Source organism: Motacilla alba, chromosome 2 (assembly GCF_015832195.1).
Source record: "Motacilla alba alba isolate MOTALB_02 chromosome 2, Motacilla_alba_V1.0_pri, whole genome shotgun sequence".
NCBI lineage: Eukaryota > Metazoa > Chordata > Aves > Passeriformes > Motacillidae > Motacilla > Motacilla alba.
Window position 1 is genome coordinate 45816042 of NC_052017.1, and position 20857 is coordinate 45836898.

At 36.5% G+C, this 20857-nt stretch overlaps 1 protein-coding gene across 1 annotated transcript in view; it reads left to right on the forward strand.

Moving 5' to 3' along the window:
* The window catches only part of BBS9 (Bardet-Biedl syndrome 9), a 287717-nt gene that overhangs the window by 165287 nt on the left and 101573 nt on the right, over positions 1-20857 (forward strand). Inside the window, exon 22 of the mRNA XM_038164848.1 lies at positions 7960-8070. Coding sequence (XP_038020776.1) covers positions 7960-8070 — 111 coding nt within the window. The remainder of the gene's footprint in view (positions 1-7959; positions 8071-20857) is intronic.

Sequence of the window (20857 nt, forward strand, 5' to 3'; positions counted from 1 at the left end):
CTTTTTATTTGTTTTCACTCAGTTTCTCATCTGGATTAGGAATAGGTCCCTTATCAACTGTTTCTGTCTTACTATGGGTCTGTCAAGGCTGTGTCAGACATCCCTAGCATAACAAGGCCTCATACAGCAAATTGCATTGTGTTTTATTTATGTCTTTTATTGCCATGTCTTTTATGTCTTATAAAAATCATGTTTTCACTAACCTGCATTTTTTAGCTTCCTCCTGTTGGTAAGTGTTTTGTTTAGGTCAATATAGTGTAAACTCCCTGCAGATAAATAGTTTTTTGTTCCCCTGAATCAGTCAAAGACTGCTCACTTGGACAGTCTTTGCACTATGGTTGTGTGATGGAACACTTTTGAAACTTGTGGGTTACAGCACTGCAAACCAGGCCACAGACACTTACAGTCTCTTCAGCTTCTGAGTGCAGGGAATGAGGACTTGCTCTTCTTTCACAAGTAAGTCCAAATTTTGCTGTGCGCACATACATACAAGTATATGGTGTCTGTACATGTGTCTTCATAACTGAGTCTTCAACTGGAAGTAAGTTTCATATATGTGCTCCAGAAAATACAAGTGTTTTAAATGGGAATAGGAGCGAAATATTTCTCTGAATTTTCAGAATGATGGATACCAGCAGGGTTTGTTATCAAGGCTATAAAAATCAGTTTCAGTCTGTTTACTTTCACTGTATGCCTAAGAAAGGTTAGAGACTACAGGAAGACAATGTTGTGGAAGTTTTTTTGACAAGTATACTCCGGAGATCCCAACTGCTTCAAACACTGTCTTTGAGGTACTCTCTATTGTATTGGCAGATAGAAACCAGAAGTGGCATTGGAAATTCATTTAAATATGCTTTTAGAAAAAATAATAAGGAAAGTGTTTATCAAAGGGACCATTAAAAGCAGTGTAAAAGTCTAAAGGTCTAGTAGCCTCCTTACAACTGTGTTACCAAAACAATGCAATGCAGGCTCTTCAGATTCAAAAAGAAGTCTTACTAAAAAAACCATTTTTATCAAGTTCTTTATGTATTTCATATGTGCATATATCCAAATACAAATATATGTATATCTCTGCGTGCAAAATAAGTTCATCTGTATAAACCAAAACAAAAACCTTGCCTATTCTTCTTGCTACCCAAAAGGGTAGCATGAAATTAGTTTGTTACTGAATGGAGAATGTTGTCCTGAGACTAGATTGATGACAGTATATTGTGTAACCTCTGCTACTGCTCTATTTAGGCATTCTGAAAGAAAACCATGTTTAGTTATTGTCTTGGCTTGAAATGACAGGTGTCTGCTAGGGAATGCAGGAGCCTCCCTTGAAATGGAAAATGTAAACCCCCTCCCTCTGAATGATTACAAATTTGAAATTAAGGGGCTCTTAGGCAAAGATATAGGAATAGGAATAACAGTCCTTTACTAGGAAAATTAAAACACAGGTGTAGTAGTAAAAAAAACAAAAAACAAAAAACAACCCAACAAACCTCCCTGAAAGGGTCAGAACACAACCTGACACCCTCTTGGTCTGGGTATTGGCAGCAGTCCGATTAAATGGTGGCTGCCGTCCCCCTGGAATGACAGATGTGGTTCTGTTGAAGCAGTGGTCTTGTAGAAAGGTGCAGTTTTCTTCTGAAGGTTCAGTGGTGGTGTAGATGGGCCTGGTCTTCTTCTGGGAATCCAGAGAAGACAGCTGCTTCTCTGAGAATCCAGTGGAGAAAGTTTGCTGTGGTGTTCCAAAGATCAGATTATATCCCGGAAGATTATATGCTTGGCTCCTCCCTCTGGGTGGAGCATCTCACAATGGGATGATATAATTTTATCAGTTATGCAGTGACGCTCAATGGCCCATTAACAGAAGATCTCACCCCGGAGAGAGAATTGGTTGTGGAAGAGATAAAGAAAACTGCCCAATTAAGAAGATAACTGCCCTACCTCTAACAGATGGCAATAGAATACACACCCCAAGTCACATCTTGTAACTTAAGACAGTTATGATAAACAAAAGCTATACTTAGTGATACACTGAATATAGGGAAGAGAATGTGAGACCCAGTCAACAAAAACCATCAAGTGTTTTGTGAGGAAGTGTGTTCTGAAAAAATAGTGATTTTTATGGTTGTCTTATTTGTAGAGTTGATAATTGCCTTGAAAAATTCCTTTGTAAGCTGAATTTTCTTTTGTGTTATGTAAAAGCAGATGGAAATTCTCCAAGCACTACAAAATTCAGTAACTTGCCTCTCCCAAGACATATCAGAACACAAAGCATATTTTTCAGCCAGTCTCTGTTCATTAGGTGAATAGGTGGGTGGATGGAACAATGCATTTTTGTGGCTGAAGTGTCCAATGTCACCGTTTGTCCTTTGTTCTCAGTGTGTAACAAGTGCCTTTGGTAGATATTGGGTGGCATTGATTCAGTTCACTGTTCCTGCATTCTCAGCCCTGAGTTAGTAAGGGTACTACTGAATGTTGATCCTGTGTTCTTGGCCGAATGTCCAATAATGTGTCTTTAATGAAAACAGCTGTTGGATTTGCTCTTAGCAATGTGTTTCCCAATGCCATTCGTATGACTTGCATACCACATGCACTGAACCTCATCCTGGAAGAATGGCCAAGACTATTTGACAGTTTAAACACCACAGTTGCTCCCATAAAGAGCTTCTGCTGCCAAGTACCCTGAACTTTGTAAGTCAAGGTTTTATGAACTCAGGCATGTTCAAAATATTTGAATGGGCTACAAGCTCAAACAGAAGCCACAAAATTGGTGTGAATTATTTTTGCATAGCTCTCTGTGCAAATAATGACAACTCATTATAGGAAAAAAGCTATGGAATTTAAGAACTGGAGGTTTTGTTAAGAAGCATTTCAGTAAAACATGAGTAAATCAGAACAACAGTTTAGTATGTCTCTGTGTGCTTCCATTGCAAATATGTTTTGGTGATTTTCTATAACCTTGGACTACATATTCTGTTGGTATAACTTTTTTCCCCTAATTTGTTGTTCTACTGTAATGTAATACAGAAATATTTTCTATCATTTTGTTGTATTTCGTTGTGTCAAAGCACACAGAAAACAATGGAATTGTGTGACTGCAGGATTGTAGCCACTGTTAGACTTAAGTGATAAGCTCTGAAATCTATAACTGATTATTTAGTGACACTACATTCTGCAAGTGACTATCCAAACTAAACCTGGAGTGTTTGCTATTGCTAATTGTAATACTGTTTGTTACCAGGCACCCATTTAGGAGAAACAAACAAACAAACACACCTTTTTCTCTGCCTTCCCTCCCCCTTTCTCCCTGCTTTCCTTTCTGTCTTAGTCCCCCAACCCCCTCTTTCTCCCTCTGTATTTCTCTCCTTTATTTTTTCCCTTCCTCATAATTCTTCTCCCTCTATCTCCTCAAACTCTGCAATGGAAATGTGTTTGCATTCCTGGAATGTGTCTATTCAAATGACAGCCTGTAAGCCAGGGCTGCTATGTGAATAAATGTTCCATGGATCTCATAATACACTCAAATATGTATTGTTTTCTACTCTAGATTGTGTTGTTTTATCTTCCATTTAAAAAGCAGCAATAGCATTACTTATTTTCACCACCTGCATGCAGTGTTTATTTCAACAGACAGGCTACTTTCTGATGGGAAGATCCTAATAAAATGTAGAGGACTTGAATAATTGCAGCTAGCAGAATCAGTACAATTAATTGATAAACTCTTTAAGAGAGAATAACCTCTAAAGCACTAGACTGCATTTTTGGTGTACACTTTCTAAAAATTGTCAACAGCACAGAAAACTCAAGTGAGCATGGTTTTGGGTATAGCTTTTTGAAATCTCTATGAAATAATTTTACTGTTTAGATTATCTCCATTGTATAATGGTATACATATGGATGCAAAACCTGCTATTTACACAGCTTCCTGCTCACATTTTGACTATCTTGCTGCCAAAGACTGCTCAGGAAGCTGTTTTTTCTTCTTTCTGTGGACTCCTGTAAGAATTAATTTCAGAGGAAAATGGAAACTTTATGCGTAGTTTAGGTTGTGATTGAGTGGAAGAGAAAAAGGAAACTTAAATACTCTTACCTCAAAGTGCCTTTCCATTTTTTTTTCTGATGTATACCACTTTTGTTTTCCTGTTTTTGAACTTTTAAAGCCATATTAAAATGCATAAAAACACGGTGATAGGAATCTGTAGGAAAACTGTCAGGACCTAATTTTTGTTCAATATGTGTTATATGTTTATATTTCTTTCGGGTGTAGGTGTCATTTTCCAGCTTAAGAACCAAAAGTGTTACAAAACCAGATGTAGTGAAAATAAGCAAGAGAAGTCTCATTTCCTTTGGTGAACAAAGTTCACAATTAGCTTGAGTGTAATTTTATGCACGTTGTACCCTATCAAGCAGTTTTGTTGACTAAAGCTTGCATTTTTGGATTTATCACAACTGATAAAAGATCTGTGATGCCAGAGAAGAGTTTAGCTACATGGAAAAGGGGGGAATGAGTGGGTCAGATGTAATAACATATTCTAGATGTTATTCCTGCCAACAATTAATGGGAAAATTAATTTTATGAAGCTCTGTTTACAGACTGACATCTGGAGGACTTCTCAGCTTGGATAATTTCCAGTGTGTAGATTTATGTACTACTATTCCTCCTCTTTTCCCTTTTCCCCATTTTTCCGTAAATATTTCACTTTTCAGATCTGTACTATTCAGTTAATTGTGAATGAATGGGAATTATTTTGTTGCTGTGATTTATTTTAGGATTCAATGTGCATAAAAACTGAAAATGCTTGGTAAAACAGATCTTCAGGGAATACTTATTGAAATATATTTAGACATATTAAAAAAAAATCAAAGGGTTCTTTTAACTTAAAGGAGCTCTGATCAGAGAAGTCAGAATGTAGAACATGAGTAAATGTAGTCCTAGCAGAAAAGGTTTTTTTTTCCTCTTTTTTTTTTTTTTTTTTTTTTTTTTTTTTTTCCATTTGGCTGTCCTTCTGAGTAGTAAAATGTTTTTGAATCACAAAATCCTGGTCTACCATGGTTTAAATATTATATTGAGTAGTGTGTACTTGTGCCTTATCCAGTTTCTTTTTCAGTCTAGTGAAATTTTGAAATTTCCTTGGAATGTTTCCCTTCTTTCAGTGTGACAGTAGTCGTAGCGTGGTCTCCACACCTTCCTTCCTATGGGAAATCATAGCATGTTGTCAAGGGTGTCCATTGTTGTCTTGAGAATGTGTATCTGTGCTGATTGGAGCAAGGAAATGGAATTTCCTGTTTGTTTATTTGGAAGAAGTGGGTACCATTGTGTTGAAGTAGGCTGTGTGTAGATGAGGGTCCAGTCCTGTGACCCAGCCCTGTGCATCTGAAGAAGTGAAGGGACATGTTTAGCAAATTTGAGTAGCTCCTTCATTTACAAGGTAGCACTGGTATTAGAAGAGCAAGGTAGAAATGATTCTTGATCCTGTAATCCTCATTGCCTCCAAAAAGGTAAAAGAATAACTATTGTAATGCTTTCTTTTATGGTTACCTATTTAAATACTGTCACAAAAATCCTAGTGAAATCCTGCCCCGTTGAGAACAGTGCTTTTAGCGCATGGAATGCCTTTCTTAAACAACAGTATTTAAAAAATACTCACAGGAATAGTTCACAGGAAACAGTTATTGGCATCCTTGCAGAAGTAGCATGTAATTACTACTCTTAATATTTATGCTGATAGTACTGCTCTGTGGGTTCTTAGTTTTCTTTTTTATGTAAAGTAGTATGTCACTGGTAACATTTCAATTCTCGGTATTCTCAGTAAAATAATTTTATGGAAGAAGTTAATTTTACTTTTAATTGTAATAACTTCTGATGGTGTCAGGACAAGTAAATCTCAATTAATCTCTCACATTAAAATCAAAATCATGACATCCTGCTTCCTTTAAACAAGTAGTGTGTTGTAGCTAAGGGCAAATAGACCTTTCCTAACTCTTATTCAGTTACTGTCGTGATTAAAAATGAATGAAATATTTTGTCACCAAAGGCCATCAGTTGTCAAGGCTATGTAAGTTACTTAATTTTGGGTTTTAGAATGAATGTTAGAAAATGTCTCTATTTCCATGTAGAAATTCAATAGATACTAATTGACTTGGTGAGTTTTCACTCATGCTGTTACAAAATGTTATAATTTTAAAATGTATGGTGCCATTCTTAATAGTTCTTTGGGGCAAGAAACCTTAGTTTTGTATCCTGTATTTACAGGCTAGTGTTTAAGAGTATAGATTTTATCTGAACAGTAAGAATGTGAAAAATCTAAATTGACTTGTAAAGCACTGATTTCCATTTCCTCAAATCTTGTAGTTCACATTTTAGTCACAACTTTCAAATGGCAACAGAAGTACTGGTTTACACATATTTATTTTCATTTAGGCTGTTGGTACATTTATATTTAATGCAATGTCAGACATGACCCTACTGTTACAGTATTTTAACATGAAGAGGTTTTTTTAATTTCCAATTTTCTCTTCCATTTTCATAGCAGGTATCCTAAATATTTGAAGCTGTCATGGGTCGCAAAAGTCTCACACATTTACTCCTGACCTTCCTTTCTTACTGACAAAATGTGCTTGCTGTCAATCAAACATAAATCCTGTGATGCAACTCACACTTTCTCTCAGGATGTATTTGGATAAAATTGTGTCTTTACTTTTCCTTAGGAGCCAAAGATGCTATATTAGTTCTTCATCTGGTAGGACTGAGTGTTTTCACAGGGTTCACTGGAGCTGCCGTGCTTTACCCTGGCTAGCCAGGGTGATACATTTCTGCAAGCCCTGGTTTGCCAGGGCTTCTGAAACTGCCAGGGAAAATGCAACTCTCCTACTTAGAAACACTTTTTATAAAATTTTACTCATTTAGTTTAGTAAAGGGAGGTAAGCCTGTGTTGCTGCAAATTTGATTCACTTTTTATGGGGCCTGGAGTAGAACATGTCTTTTCAAAACAGAACAACTCTTGCATGAAGGTAAAAAGTCTGTGTGCACCGTTGGGAGTTGATGTGCTGCTTACAAACATGTGCTTTCAGAGCCCAATAGATGAGTACGTGCATTTGTTTGCTTGCTAGTGGTGTTCCTGGGAGGGCTGTGAGAAAAAGATGCAGCTCAGCTGTGTACTGTATTGTTGGCAATGCACTTACTGTGAGGCCATCTTTTTGCTGTGGGATAGTGACACATCCTCCAGTGTCCTGACCACAGCTGTTCTGAAATAAATGTACATCAACCTATTCCACTGCAAGCTACTCCAGCTGATACTACTATTACTACTACTAGATTATACCTCTCTTCATAGTTTAAATGTAGGCATTGAAATATATTTGAAGAAAAAGCTGTAAGTAATTGTGTTGTCTAATGAATGGCTCATCAAACAATGTTGAAACATACAAAGATATTATAACATACATCCTATAACCCCTTGAGTAAGGCATGTTAGTGGACACTGAAAGTGTCCCTGCGTTTCCTTTTATAACAATACTGTATTTAATAGCCCATCCAAAAAAATCAGCATGTCATTCTCTGTGGCAAGCTAACAATCTTCATAAGGTTTGTTGATTTTGTAAAGTTATTTCATTGACACTTAATTACTTTATTACAAAAGTAGCTCCCAGTAATCTGATCTTTAATAAAAATCACATTATTTTCCATGTTTTATGTGGGCCCAGTTTTGCTTATTCTATGGCCTAAATTAATTCAAACTTTTTTTCAAGATGACATGAGTAGTAGAGAGAATTCATTAAAGCATAATCAGCCTTCTAAACAATGGTAATAGTTTTCTTTAGCAAATGTTTCCTTGAAGCAAAAGTCAAGACTATTTTAGTTTTATATGTTGCTGTCAGGTAATTTATCTCCTCTTTTCCTCAGTTATGCACCAATGAATTTGTTTTGTTGCATAAACCCCACATGAAGTGTTGTCCATTTTCACCTAGGTGGCTGTGCTACAATCCCGGAGTCTGATCTAGAGGAGAGGACCGTTATACCCGGCTCCACCGTGGTGTTTGCCAGTCACGGGCACACCACAAAGAAGAAATCCAAGCCTGGTAAGTAAAGGAAAATTACGTTATTTCACTTAGAGGTGCACGGCTCATCTTTTCAGAGTGCTTGTGGACACATTAAAAAATGGCATATATTTCAGCCTTTTTTGGCATAATTTCTAGCTTTTCTTGCTACGATAGTACAATGTGTAGGATTCTGAGCTTATTCAACTTCTTCTGTCAAGAATGGCTCAACTGTAAAGTTCACTCTTGGAATGAAATAACTTCACAGTTCAAAGGTTTTGTGCTGTGTAGTACTTGAATGAGATTCTCGCAGGTTTTATTCACGATCTCTTCCACAGAGGCAAAATGGAACTGAGGGCGTTTTGGTGTAATAAAGGGGGTTTTTTTTCCCTGTGGTATGGTGGTTACACTTTGTGCCAGCTGATTAAAATATGGTCATTACTTATCTTTTGTGGGGAGACTTCCTAGAATTTCAGAAAAATATTATTGGATATAGTAAAATGAAATTATACTGGCTATAAAATATGCTGCATACAGTGATGACACATTTTCTGGAAAGACTTCTTGCTGCCGGGAACTGTGATATAGTGTTAACATATTTTAAAAGCAGCTCTGTAAAGTACTGCCTTGCAGTTTAATAAAGTGTCTGGTAAATTCTCAGGGTTTGACTATAGCAATTTCACATTTTGCTTACTAAGTTGTACCTTCACACTTCTTTTCCCCTCTCCTTGTCTGATTTTATCCTCTAATATTTGTTATAAAGTGTATTTGAATGTTGGTTGTAAATCAGAAGTCTTCATTATGGATGGGTGTTGAAGTTAAGCAGCTTAGAGGTTGCAACCAACAACAGTCAAAAACAACGGTCCTTATACATCTGCAAAACCCAGTCAATTGTGTGTTTTAAAAGCATTCAGCTAATTGTTTGTCCAGCTAACTGTAGACAGGCAGGGAGTTGGAATAGATAGTTGATTTCAATAGAAGAATTTTTATTAGTGGGCAGGAAAGAAGGGTATCTAATGCAGCAATGTATAATAATGTAACACAGTGTAACTTAAAAATTAGTACCTGCTTACAAAAGCAACCTGAAAAATCCCCTCAAGGCCTACAGCTCTGACTTTTCGAGAGTGCTAATTACTTGTGGTCCTCATGGACTTCAGGTCATTAGAGGAAGAGAGCCTGTCAAAGTTGACATAAATATAGTTTAACCTTTGCTGCCTGGATATATTAAGTAACCTCCTGGTAATGGAAAAGGATATCATCTCTCTGTTGTAGGATACAATCCTGATAAAATTCCAGCTTTAGGCAACTAGACTAATAAATCACAAATGTATGGCCGGTTTTATCTCTTTGTCTAATGGTCCAGTCTTCTGATCAAGCACATATTTGTTCTTCAGTAGATAGTGTTCTCCTATATTTAAATAACCTTATTACTGAAAAGACTAGCATGAGTGGAAAAGTGTAGAAATGTATTCATGAACTCCAGAAACAACAGCATGGGGACCTGCATATCCTAGTGTAGGTCTTAGCCCATAATATAAATTGAGACTTACGTCACATAGCTGGCTGTTGTTGCTTTGTAACTATAAAAGGCAGAATGAAAACTTTGAAAGCTTTTAAAAGGTCTTCAGGTTTACAGCCATGTGTTATATGAGTGATTTTAATTCATTCATGGTAAGAATTGACTGCCATCTGCCAGCTTGTGCTGCAATATAAAGAACACCTAGAATATCTGCCACCGAGCTGTCTGGAAATTCTAATTGCTATGAGTGTAAGAGCCAAGGGAGCTACTTAAACCTGAAGGTAACAGTAGGCATGAAATCACAGCCTTTCAATGTTTTTCTGTACATGATATTTTTGGACTGAGTTCTTGCTCAGGCACCACAGACTGCAGCAAGACCATGGTGGTTACAAAGAACCGTCAAAGAATATTTTATATATCTTATTTATCTTTTTATTTAGGTTTGCATTTAATTTAACTATATGCAGTAAATGAGAGAGAAAAAAGGACAAAGTAGAGTAAAAGTAATTTTTCTTGATACGTCTTCCTTCATTTCCTAATGGAGTTCAAGGCAGATTCTCATGATAAGTTGTGAGTTGGTTGTTTGATGACCCTAGTGACCTAGTGGGTCACTTCCAGCTCAGGATGTTCTGTGATTATATGATAATGTGTTGTATGAGCTATGCAAAGAACTGAGGGAAATGAGGGACTGAGACCTGGAAGACTGTTCTGTGAGAAACTGTGCTGTAGGGCATCATCCTGTCACAGACTTGCAAATTATCTCATGCAAATTATTATACTGAGACTTTCCAGGCAGCTGCTAAGCATGTGAGCAAGGCTTTTGGCTTTACTTGGAATAGTTACTTAGGAGAGCAGAAAATTACATCTAGTAGTCATCTACAAGTCCGTGCAAGGACAGAATGAATGGTTTTAGTCCAATCACAGAGTCTCTTTGGAAGGGAATTTACTGAATTTATGATGTTTTCTTTTAAATGCTGAAATAGTTCTCACTGGATTGTTTTTCTTCTTTTTTTTCTAATCCAAGTATATTGTAACTTCATAGTAGAGAATGGGATTACATTCATGATATTGCAGTTGTAGGAGTAGATTCTTTTAGATGGCTTTTGCTTTGAGTAGGTACAAAATACTCCCTTAACATTCTCTGTCCCAGTGAATGGAAAAGAATCCGTCCGTTTCTTACCACCTCAAGACATGGAGTCTGTGCGTTGCATTGGGAGGAACAAGGTTAGCATGATAAATCCCTGCTAATTTTGTTCTTGCTGTTTTGGTTAATAGGAGGACAGAGCAGCATATATTGCATATAGACTGCACAAGCCTAATGGAGAGTTTGAATGTAATTTGAAGTTCACTTGTTATGTCTTTACTTTTTCCATGAGCTCACAGCTATAATAGCAATGCTGACCTCTACTGCAATCAAAAATATGAACATAGTGATTGTAGACTCTACATAGGTGCTGTGGAATTCCTTTCTCTTTTGATGTACTCTGCATGCTGTCTTTTGTTTTCTTCTTTACAAGTTATGAATTCCTAACCAGAGTTGCATCTGCTTGAGTGATTTGATTTTATTGAGAAGTTTTCGTGTGTTTTAGAAGGTAGCAATTAACAGAGATTTGCAGAGCTCTACTTCCTCAAGCTCTCACTTGTGCTAGAATATTTCTGATGGAATTAATTGAAAGTAGGGTTTGTCACAAAGAGGTATAAAGAAGTTCTTGTACCTGCAGGCTTTTTAGAGAAATCCCAAAGAAATACAGGAAACTGCCTTAAAATGGCAATTAAACTGTCCTGGTGGTGAGCTGTAGGGTATAATAGCAACATATGCATGTATCAGTATATAGTCCTTAAAGTAAGTATTTTGAGCTCCTTGTATGCCCTATGCTGCATGCTACTTACTATGAAAGAGAACTTCCTAATACCTTTTTTTTGCAACAAATATTCCTACTAATTAGTTTACATGGAAAGGGTCTGGTTGTTTTTTTATGAGTAAAGAGTTTTATGCTGGTAAATCATGAGTAATGTCGCTAAATTGATAGAAAAGCAGATTAAAAGTTAGTAGGAATAAGAGAATGTTTGGCTTGAAAAATGTATCTTGGTTTTTTTGGTTGTTGTTATTGGGATTTTTTTTGCTGTTTTTGTGTGAAACCATTGTGATGATTACCCTGTAATTTCCTTACTTGCTCAGGATTTTACAGCACTGGAAGTCAGATTTGTCAAGTGTCATGGCATGCAGGTATTGGAATTTTCACAACTTGTAAGACTTGATTTTCCTGGCAGAATTTTTCATCTGAGATCCTGTAAACCTATTCTGTAAATGATCTATTGAAACAACAACAAAAAATCTTTAATATTCAAGGGAAATATTTGCCTGACTTTGCCATGATAATTCAGAATAATTCTCTTCCTCAGAGAGTAGTATGGCTCAGTATTTACATTTATTGTTTAAACATAAATATTTCTGAGAAGCTATTTATAAGACAAAATATTTGGCATTTGGATTTGCTACTGTGCTTCCACTGTTTTAGTTATATTCTTTGTATGTTGCTGTCATGCAAATATTTAGATGGCTTAAAGATTAAATTTCAAAGTTCTCATCTTCTATGATTATATTTAGTAAAGTAAATAAACTTCCATAGTTTAATACTCAAAGCATCTAAGACCAAAAACTGTGTCAGCATTTATATTTATGATTGGAATAGATTTTTAACTGTCTTTAGTTTGAATCTGGCTTATTGTTTTTGATTAAATATACAGGCATCTATACATAGATGACATAGTGAGGTTGAGCTGTAAACTGCAGTAAACCAAGATATTCTAAGTCAGATTTTAAAAACACCTTCCAAAGTTGCACCCAGACATTGTGCAGTTGCATGTCTTTAGTGTATTTTATTTATTTTGTTACTTTTTCTCCAGCATTGAATGGCAATGTTCATGTAGATGTTGTAGGTGCCATTTAAGAGTATCTTTCAACTTCACCTTTCTAATCAAAGATTGCTGTTTTTACTAGCCTAGACAATTTAAGGAACTATCTCATGGTTCCAACTCACAAAGTTGTTTACTTGCACTAACTTTTTAATAAACAAGATGGAAACTGTTTTCCTTTAAATGGTCTAGGGACACATTTAAATTTATCTATGGCCTTAATTTTTCTTATGAATACACAATGTGTGAAACTGCAAACTACATCTGCTAAGTAGCTCAAGAAGTGATGTAATATAGGATGAAATTTTGTGATAGTTTCATGTATTTGCTTTTAGAAAGGAGTACTCTTAAACACTTGGCTTTCTATAAAGAGTTAGATAGTAAGGAGCTTTTGGGTAAGAATTGCTACCAGCTCTCCACTGAGTCTTTTTATTTTGTACTGATCTGTTCTTAATATTATTTATTGCCTACACATATGAGGAAAGGCATATCCTGGAATTTGTTTTGAAGGGTGCCTAACTTTACTGTAAAAACTCTAAAGCAGGTGTGTAAAAGATTTCTGTTTTCTCTCAGATATATATTGTCTATATATTGGACTAATAACTGCCCTAAATTTTCAACATGCATGAGTATGGTGTGGATGGCCTTATGACTGTTATTGTAATTATTGTAATTTACTGCAATAGTAATTATTTGGATACTGATGTTTTTGCCCATTACAGCAAAAGTATTTGCAATGTACAAAGCAATTCACTTTTCCAGACAGTATAATAGAACAGAAATCAATTGTACTACTAACTGTATTGTACATGAGATTAAATATAAGGGAAATGTTTAAGTTAAGCTAATTTTGAAAAAATATCCCTACTGTCTAGAGAGGGATTTCGTGCCCATAGTGAACTTTCTAAACAATCAGCTGAATTAATCAGTACTGTTTGCAACACAGCCTTTTCAGTTCTTCATGGCTACAGTGTTGAACCTGGACTTCTGTCCGGAGTTTGGTTACTACATTCATGGCATGAGTAGAGAGGAACAGAATTATTTTTTAAAAATCGTGAAGGCCCAATCAACAGGGCTCATCTGAAGGGGTAATTGTGATGCTGACAGTTTGAGTTCAGTTTCAAGCCTTTTGACAAGTGAGTTGCAATGCGATGATTGGTCAGTGGCTAACAAAGAATCCTGAATTAGAAACAAATCTGTCAGAAATGCAGAAACTTGTGATGGCCTCAGGTGTAAGTGAAAGCTCCTTCAGACCTAACCTCATTAGTTGCTCACTTAGGTATTTCCCACTGATGTATTGTGGTATTATGAGACTAGATCCTTGTTTCTTTCTGTATGGACATTGCTATGCAATAGGAAAGATACCAGGAGCCTGCAGCTGGGCCCACCTAATACTTGAAAATTGCTAAGCTAATTGTTTCCACAAGAAAAGGTGCAAAGAAAATCACTGGGCTACAAAAAGCCTATTTTTCTGGAGAGAGTTAAAGAGATTTATGGAGATTTTCTTTTCCACAGAGTCTGTTTTTCTAAAGAGCAGTACAGCTTAAGAGATTAATGTGAGAATTCCTTCATTAAGTCAATACCAAATGAAATACAATTTCTCTTTTAGCAGGAGCTTGTGTATACATCTCCTCTGAAATGTAATATAGCACATGAGAACACAGCAAGTCTTATATATGTTGTATTATTTGCACATTGTACTATATTATAACGTATATTGTCAACTGCAGTGAATAAAGAGATCAGTCTCTGTGTTTGCCCCATACCAGCTATTGTTATAGTGTTTTACAAAATGTTTTCATTCAGAGGTTAAAAAAGTCTCTGATGAATTCTGCTTGTTTCATGACTGTCAGTGTAACAAAGAACTGAGGACTGCCTTACACTTTGCTTTGTGGGTTGTCTCAGAATTTGCTGTGACATCACAGAAAAGAGGTGGGAAATGAACAAGTCGTGGTATAGAGAGCCTGACCCTTTTCCTTCAGATTTGGTGGCTTTAATAGAAAGAATTGTTTGTGTAAAGTGTTCTGTTTTTTAATGAAGAGAGAATTCAAAGGCACTCTTAAAATTATTAGCAAAAGATTGCTATTGATGCAGTTAGGGAGCAGAAAAGAGTGATACAAGGGATAACAACATATTCATGGTCAAATGCAAAGCTTTCTGGAATCTGTCAAAAAGCCTTTCCTTATTTTTAATGAGACCTGAACATGAGAAATCCTGATGGATAATGGAAGGTAAGGAACACATAAAAGATAGGTTGAAAAGAAAGGGCCAGCTAAAATATGAAACAACCCCAAAAATAAAATCTAAACACATTTTTAGGAATTATGATTAGGTTTTATAGGCAAGAAAGGGGAATTGTAGCACAGTGAAATGAATAAAAAGATAAAGAGAAGTTTAAAAGCTTTTCTTTTTTTTTTTTTGTGACTACATGTTAGTTTTCACATTTCCTTGGCAGTTTTCCTGCATAACTAAGAGCTTAAGAGAAGTAGATGATTGTCTGTCACTAGGATTCATTCACACACTTGTCTTCTGCAAGTAAAGATGGGAAGGAAAGAAAATAGTCAGACTTCCCTGCTATTTGCTGCTGCCTACTTTTCATATGTGTTAGTGCAGATTAATACTCCATTTTCCTTATGAGTGTTTATAAGACTTGTGTTGCTTTTGTTTCCTCACACCAGTTATTTCCTCCACTGCATCAAGTGTTGCTGTTTAAAGTGCACACTATAAATATGCCCAGCATTCCGTATTTTTTCTCATGAATTTGAACTGCTGGCTATTGTTTTCTTTAGCTCAGGTGAGGTCTTTTTACTAAATACTCAGTAAGACTTGTTTCTCAACACACGTGTTTACCTACCTAATGCATTACTGGCTCTCCAGTTCTGCAACACAGAACTTTGTACCTAGTTTTTTGTTTAACTGGAAAATTATAATTTTTTGTACCAAACATGGATAGCTTTGAACTTTATACATTCTTTGGATTAGTGCATTATTCCTGGCTTCACTTCTTTTGTCAGATCTTTGTTGGTTTGTGAGATAGTACACAGATATCTGTGCTACTTTCTTGACATTATAGAATAGTATCTGTAAAATTTACATTTTACTGTTCATTCTTTATATTTATTTGTGTTAGATATTAATGGTTCCTCTATGTTCATGTCAGTCTTTGAGAACTATAAACATTTCATGCTGTTCTTATTTCTAATGAGGTGTTATTATTTAAAAAAAAAAAGAGAATAAAAGGAGAGAGACACTCATCAACATATTATTTGAATGCCTGCTCAAAATTCCAAGCCAAGAAGAATTTAGATGCTGTCAGGCATATTGAATGCTGCTCAGGTTTTCATAGCCTGGACAAGAGAGTTGGCAGAGAGACACTTATGGCTTCTGCCATCCTTCTTTGTATAAAAGAGGCAATTAAATCGGAGGCATTCAATAGCATAAAACAGGGTCAAGCACTCCACTTTAAGATCTCCTCTACTGCTGAAAACCAGTACTGCAAATTTCAGGAAATCCCAAAAACTCACTGAGTACTCCAAAGAGGAGTTTTTCTGATGCAGAAACTTGGAATTGTATGACTTTTATATAATATATAAGTCAGATTACACTTACTAAGGGTTACTTTTATCAAAAAAACTGTTTCACTATCTTTTTTAGAACACTGAAGTGAATATTTTTGTAATCATTTGATGTATCAGATGAGTATTAGTTATTTGTTAATTCCAGGATGAGCCTTTAAAATAGTTTTCCAGGTCTTTTTTTCCTGGTTATACAAAATGCCAAGACTCGCTTTATAGCTTGTCAACATTGGCCACCAAATGGAGATTAGCTCTAGATCTTTAGGAACTGTTTGCTGGAAAAAAATGACATTGTGGAGGTGTTAGAGGTTATTTTCCAAAATATCTTCTTTTAGAAGTAATTTTAGTGTCTTGCGCCCCTTTCTCCCCTCACCGTTCCAGAAGGCAGCCATCCATATTATGAGCTAATGGCTTAAACGTTCTTTAGAAAAAGGAAAAAAGGACTGTTTTTGAGATACAGGATTGCATGAAAGCACCTGAAACTGCTAGGATCAGTTCTCTCTCCCTGAGGGCTGACTCTGCAACCCCCTGAAAAATAAGGGATTTGAATGGAAACAGTGACTCTCATTTAAAGAACTGCTGACACGCCTCAAAAGAGGGAGCACATTCCCACATGCTCTTTGTTGGAGAATGTTACTGGAACTGCAAATAGGTTTTCCGTGTCATTTTGTGGAAATTATCAGTGCCGTTATAAACCATTTGGAGTTTTGCTGGAGCTTTGAATTGTCACAGAATGGATATTATTGGTAATATGGATGATGTGTATTGCCAGTTCACAGCATCTTAGTTAAATAATATTGTGAATAGTATTTAAATATTTATGGGGTTGGAATCATAATTTTTTTCCCTCTTAATTATAGAAATTAAATAGTCAAAATGCTATTGCATTTCACCTATTTCATCTCTATTTCACCACTATTTCATCTCTAAGTTCTACCACTCACAGCTTTTCTATAGAGGCAATGTGATTGCCATGCTTGTAAAGGTGAGTGATACTGTGATCCTGGTGTTGATAAGTTTCAGAAGAGGCTTGTAGCCCAAATCCCAGTAGTCTATTGTAGATAAAAATGTTTCTCACTCTAGTGTGCTGGAGCAGTACACATTTTGGTCATGCTGTCTGTAGTTGTAAAACTGGTTACCTTTAGTGTCCACTAAAATTCTTATTTTACATTTGTATCCCATAGTGTTAAGAGCTCTTCGGCAGTTTTTAAATTCTCCACTCCTCCAGAGTGAACGTATACCTAATCCAAGTTCTACTTGTAAAACAGAATCTTAGGGGGCCCCATTCCTGTGTGCCCCCACACAGATCCTGTGTCACAACCATCATAGCTGGTGGACTGTCATGAACTCCTTGGTTCTTGAATTGGTTCTCATTGCCTGTGGTTGTGAGAAGGCAGCACATGTGGCTGTGTTGCACCTAATATTTGAATCTATCATATTTTTAACTTAAGTCACTGGAGAATTAAATGTAGTATTTATTGACACTTTGACTGTAGTTAATGCTGGTCTTCTGATGACTAATGATCAATTGTAATAGGAGAATTCAAAAGTTAGACTTCCAGAACTGAATCAAATTCACCACACTGATGAGGGTGATTGGATGAGTTTGTTAACGAATTGTTTAGTACCCTGGGACCAAACAATATTACACTTAGGAAGATTTCCACAAAAGAGACAAGCAACAGCAGAGTAGCAGCCCTTGTTATTAAAATCAACAGTTCCAACAATGCAGTGCTTATAACTTACCCTGAGGTAAGCAGTTATTTTGTCAGCCTCATCAAATATTTATCAGCCATCACTGCTAAGCACATTCTAGTTCTGAGTTATTTTGTATTGTTGTAGTCCACAGAGTATCCTCTCAGCTATTTCATGTGTTAGAGTAATTATGTCTTCCTGTGGTTGGGTATCACCCTCACCAATTTAGTATTAAGCCTACTGAAATGTTTCCAAAAGTAGGATATGAGGCTTAAGTAAAAATGAATGAAAAACTGGGTAAGTGCTGAATTTTGTAATAACTACTGGAACATACAACCAGATGTACTGCTGCTGCATGAAGCAGGTGTGTCTTCCTGGCCGGTGTTAGTGTACGCACCCATGCATCCGGGTTGGCTAAGCAGCAGGGCAGTGCACAAGGCTGAATAAGTTTAGAACTTTGGAAACATAGGCTGCAAGCAAAAATAATCTTTGTTTTTAAAGTTTCGTTCTCTTTTAAAGGGAAAACTAGAATGATGTTCCAAAGTGTTAATTGGAACAGGATATTATATTTAGAGTGGTGTTAGAGCTAGGTCTGATTGCTTTCATGGTACCCCCAAAACAAATGCATGATATCACTTAATGAAGACACATTTCTTTTATTGGTATCCTGTTATTTTACAGCCCACATTCCCTCACAGGACAAGTGTTGGGATGTTGGGGCACTGACAGGCAAGGTGAACCACAAGAGAAACCCTGTAGTTCCTTAGCTTAGTTCCATCCTGAGCTTAGCTCAGTTTCTATATAGAGTAAAAAAATTTGTGGCACTGGTAGGCTACGTAGTTTTTCAGCTCACTGTGTAGTTACTATCTAGCAAATAAAATACTACTTAATAAAACCTGAACTCTTCATTTAGTTGTCTTTAAAATTTCTTTCAGGCCCTTGTCCTGAAGAAGGCCCTACAGTTATCAACGTTCATGTTCATAATTGAATTGAATCAGTGATTTATTTTTTCAAAATGTGTTTGGGTTCATAGATGTCATAGGTGTCTTCAGATCTAATACCTTGAGTGTCATGGACGGGGTGATGGTCTGTGTAGGACTGTGCAGTACCCCAGCTATGTATTAGCACCCTGGAAAATACTACTTTAGAAGTTAGAAGCTAAGTTTGTTTTCTGAAAAATAGCCTTAGCAAAATGTTGTAACTTGGATTTTGATGTGATCTCAATCCTATTCAAGAAAACCTTAAATAGAAAAGCTAGGAGTAAGAAATAGTAAAATTGTATTCAGTTAGACAGAGTCAGAGGTCTCCTGTGGCTCCATTTATCAAGAAAATTTTGTTCCTTTCTAGTTTTATTCTATTGTGTATATTCCAGCAAATGTTACATTTTTTTCATGTTTATGAGTACTAACAATTTGTCACTTTGAGCTTGGCAACTGCTGTAATTTCTGGTGAAAAAGATGAAAAAGGAGCAAGGTAAGAACAGGGGATGGAAGACAATAGCGCAGTAGAAAATATGTTAAATGTACCGCATCACATGGGTATTAGTTCTTTCCCCTGTAGTCATAATTCAGTAAAGCTTTTGATTGTGAAAAGTGTGATTAAAAACATGTGCACGCTTTCCCCTGGGCTGCGCTCCTAGCAGCATTAAACAAGCAATCACTGCAACTGTTCCTCAGGCCTGTTGCAAAACATGCCTGAAAAGATAACTTCTGCAGAGCCTGGGGTAGCTGACTCAAAACTAGACTGGTTGAATCTGAACAAGCTACAGCCTTGAGTGGGGTGGTTGCCATGGCTTTATCTTCTCATCCTCTTAGCCACCAAGTGTTTCTTCATTCACTGGTGCCAGCACTATTTATAATGATCAGGTGGTAAGGCAGCTTTAGGGAGCTGAAAAGATTAAAATTTCAAAATGTGGTTCAAGTTGCTTTTTTTCTAACCTTAATCTTTATCCATATAGTTAGACCATGAAAAGGAAAGGTACTGTGTTGTGGGGTCAGTGAGCTGTAACTCTGTCCACAGCTGCAAAACTGCTAGTTCTGCTGTGGGGGAGGTTGGTATGTGCATCATGATGCAGGGGGAGAGCATGAACATCCCTGTGGCAGCAGGCCATAGCTGTGTCAAATTAAGTATAAAATGTGATTGCCTTCTAGCTTTTGACTTGATCAACCATCTGAATCATTCACCTCATAGTGGCAGGAGCATGAGTGCTGGGTCAAGGAATAAGGGAATGGGGAAGCCACAACTGCCCCACCTTATGTTAGCCTGTGCTGTCACAGTAGCTAAAGCACAATCAAACCCTTAAATAGGAGCATTGAGAAAAGAACCCAAAATGCTAATAGGATATTTTATGTGTGCTGTGCCTTATTAAGAGCAATTGTAAAGTTATTCTGTGTTCTCTTACCTAATGAACCAGTGCTAGAAGTACCAGTATATTTTTATGCCATGGAAGGTGGTTTGTGTATGATGGGGAGCCTCTTCATTCTTGTGTTCACAGTCCATTGTGCCAGAACTCATTTCTGCTTTTTCCTGGCAATTTTCTCACAGCTCTAAAACTGTGGACACAGGACCTAATCCAGCAAAGTTTTTAAGCATTCACTGCCAAGCATATGTAGTCTCACTGGACTCACAAGGGAGTATAGTAGGCAAAGTGAAAACACCCTCTGGTCTTTCTATATCAGCTGTACTTGGTCCTTCTTGGAGTAAAATTGGTTGTAAGCCTGAAAGAAATGTCATATTAGGACAGCTGCTTCTCCTATTCTCCTTAGCATTTCCTTGGTTTTGTCAAATGGAGAATAGGTCAAGACTTCATCACAAACACAAAGCTAAGCCAACACATAAATACCCTTGAGCAGCAGTTTTAACATTTTGGAATATTTATAGCTAACAGCTAAATTTTAGGATAACAAACTGTTCAAGGTCTGTGTTAGTTCATTTTCTGTAAAATACAATTTTTATTCTGGATGAATTCCAGATGTTTGAGCATGAACTAGAGATCAATCTGCAATGGTACAAAATTAAATACCATTCTTTCTTTTCTTTTCCCTTTGTTAATAGGACTTTTCAGAGAGGCTATTTGATAAACAGTGTAATAATGTGTTATAACAATAAATGGGACTAAAAACAT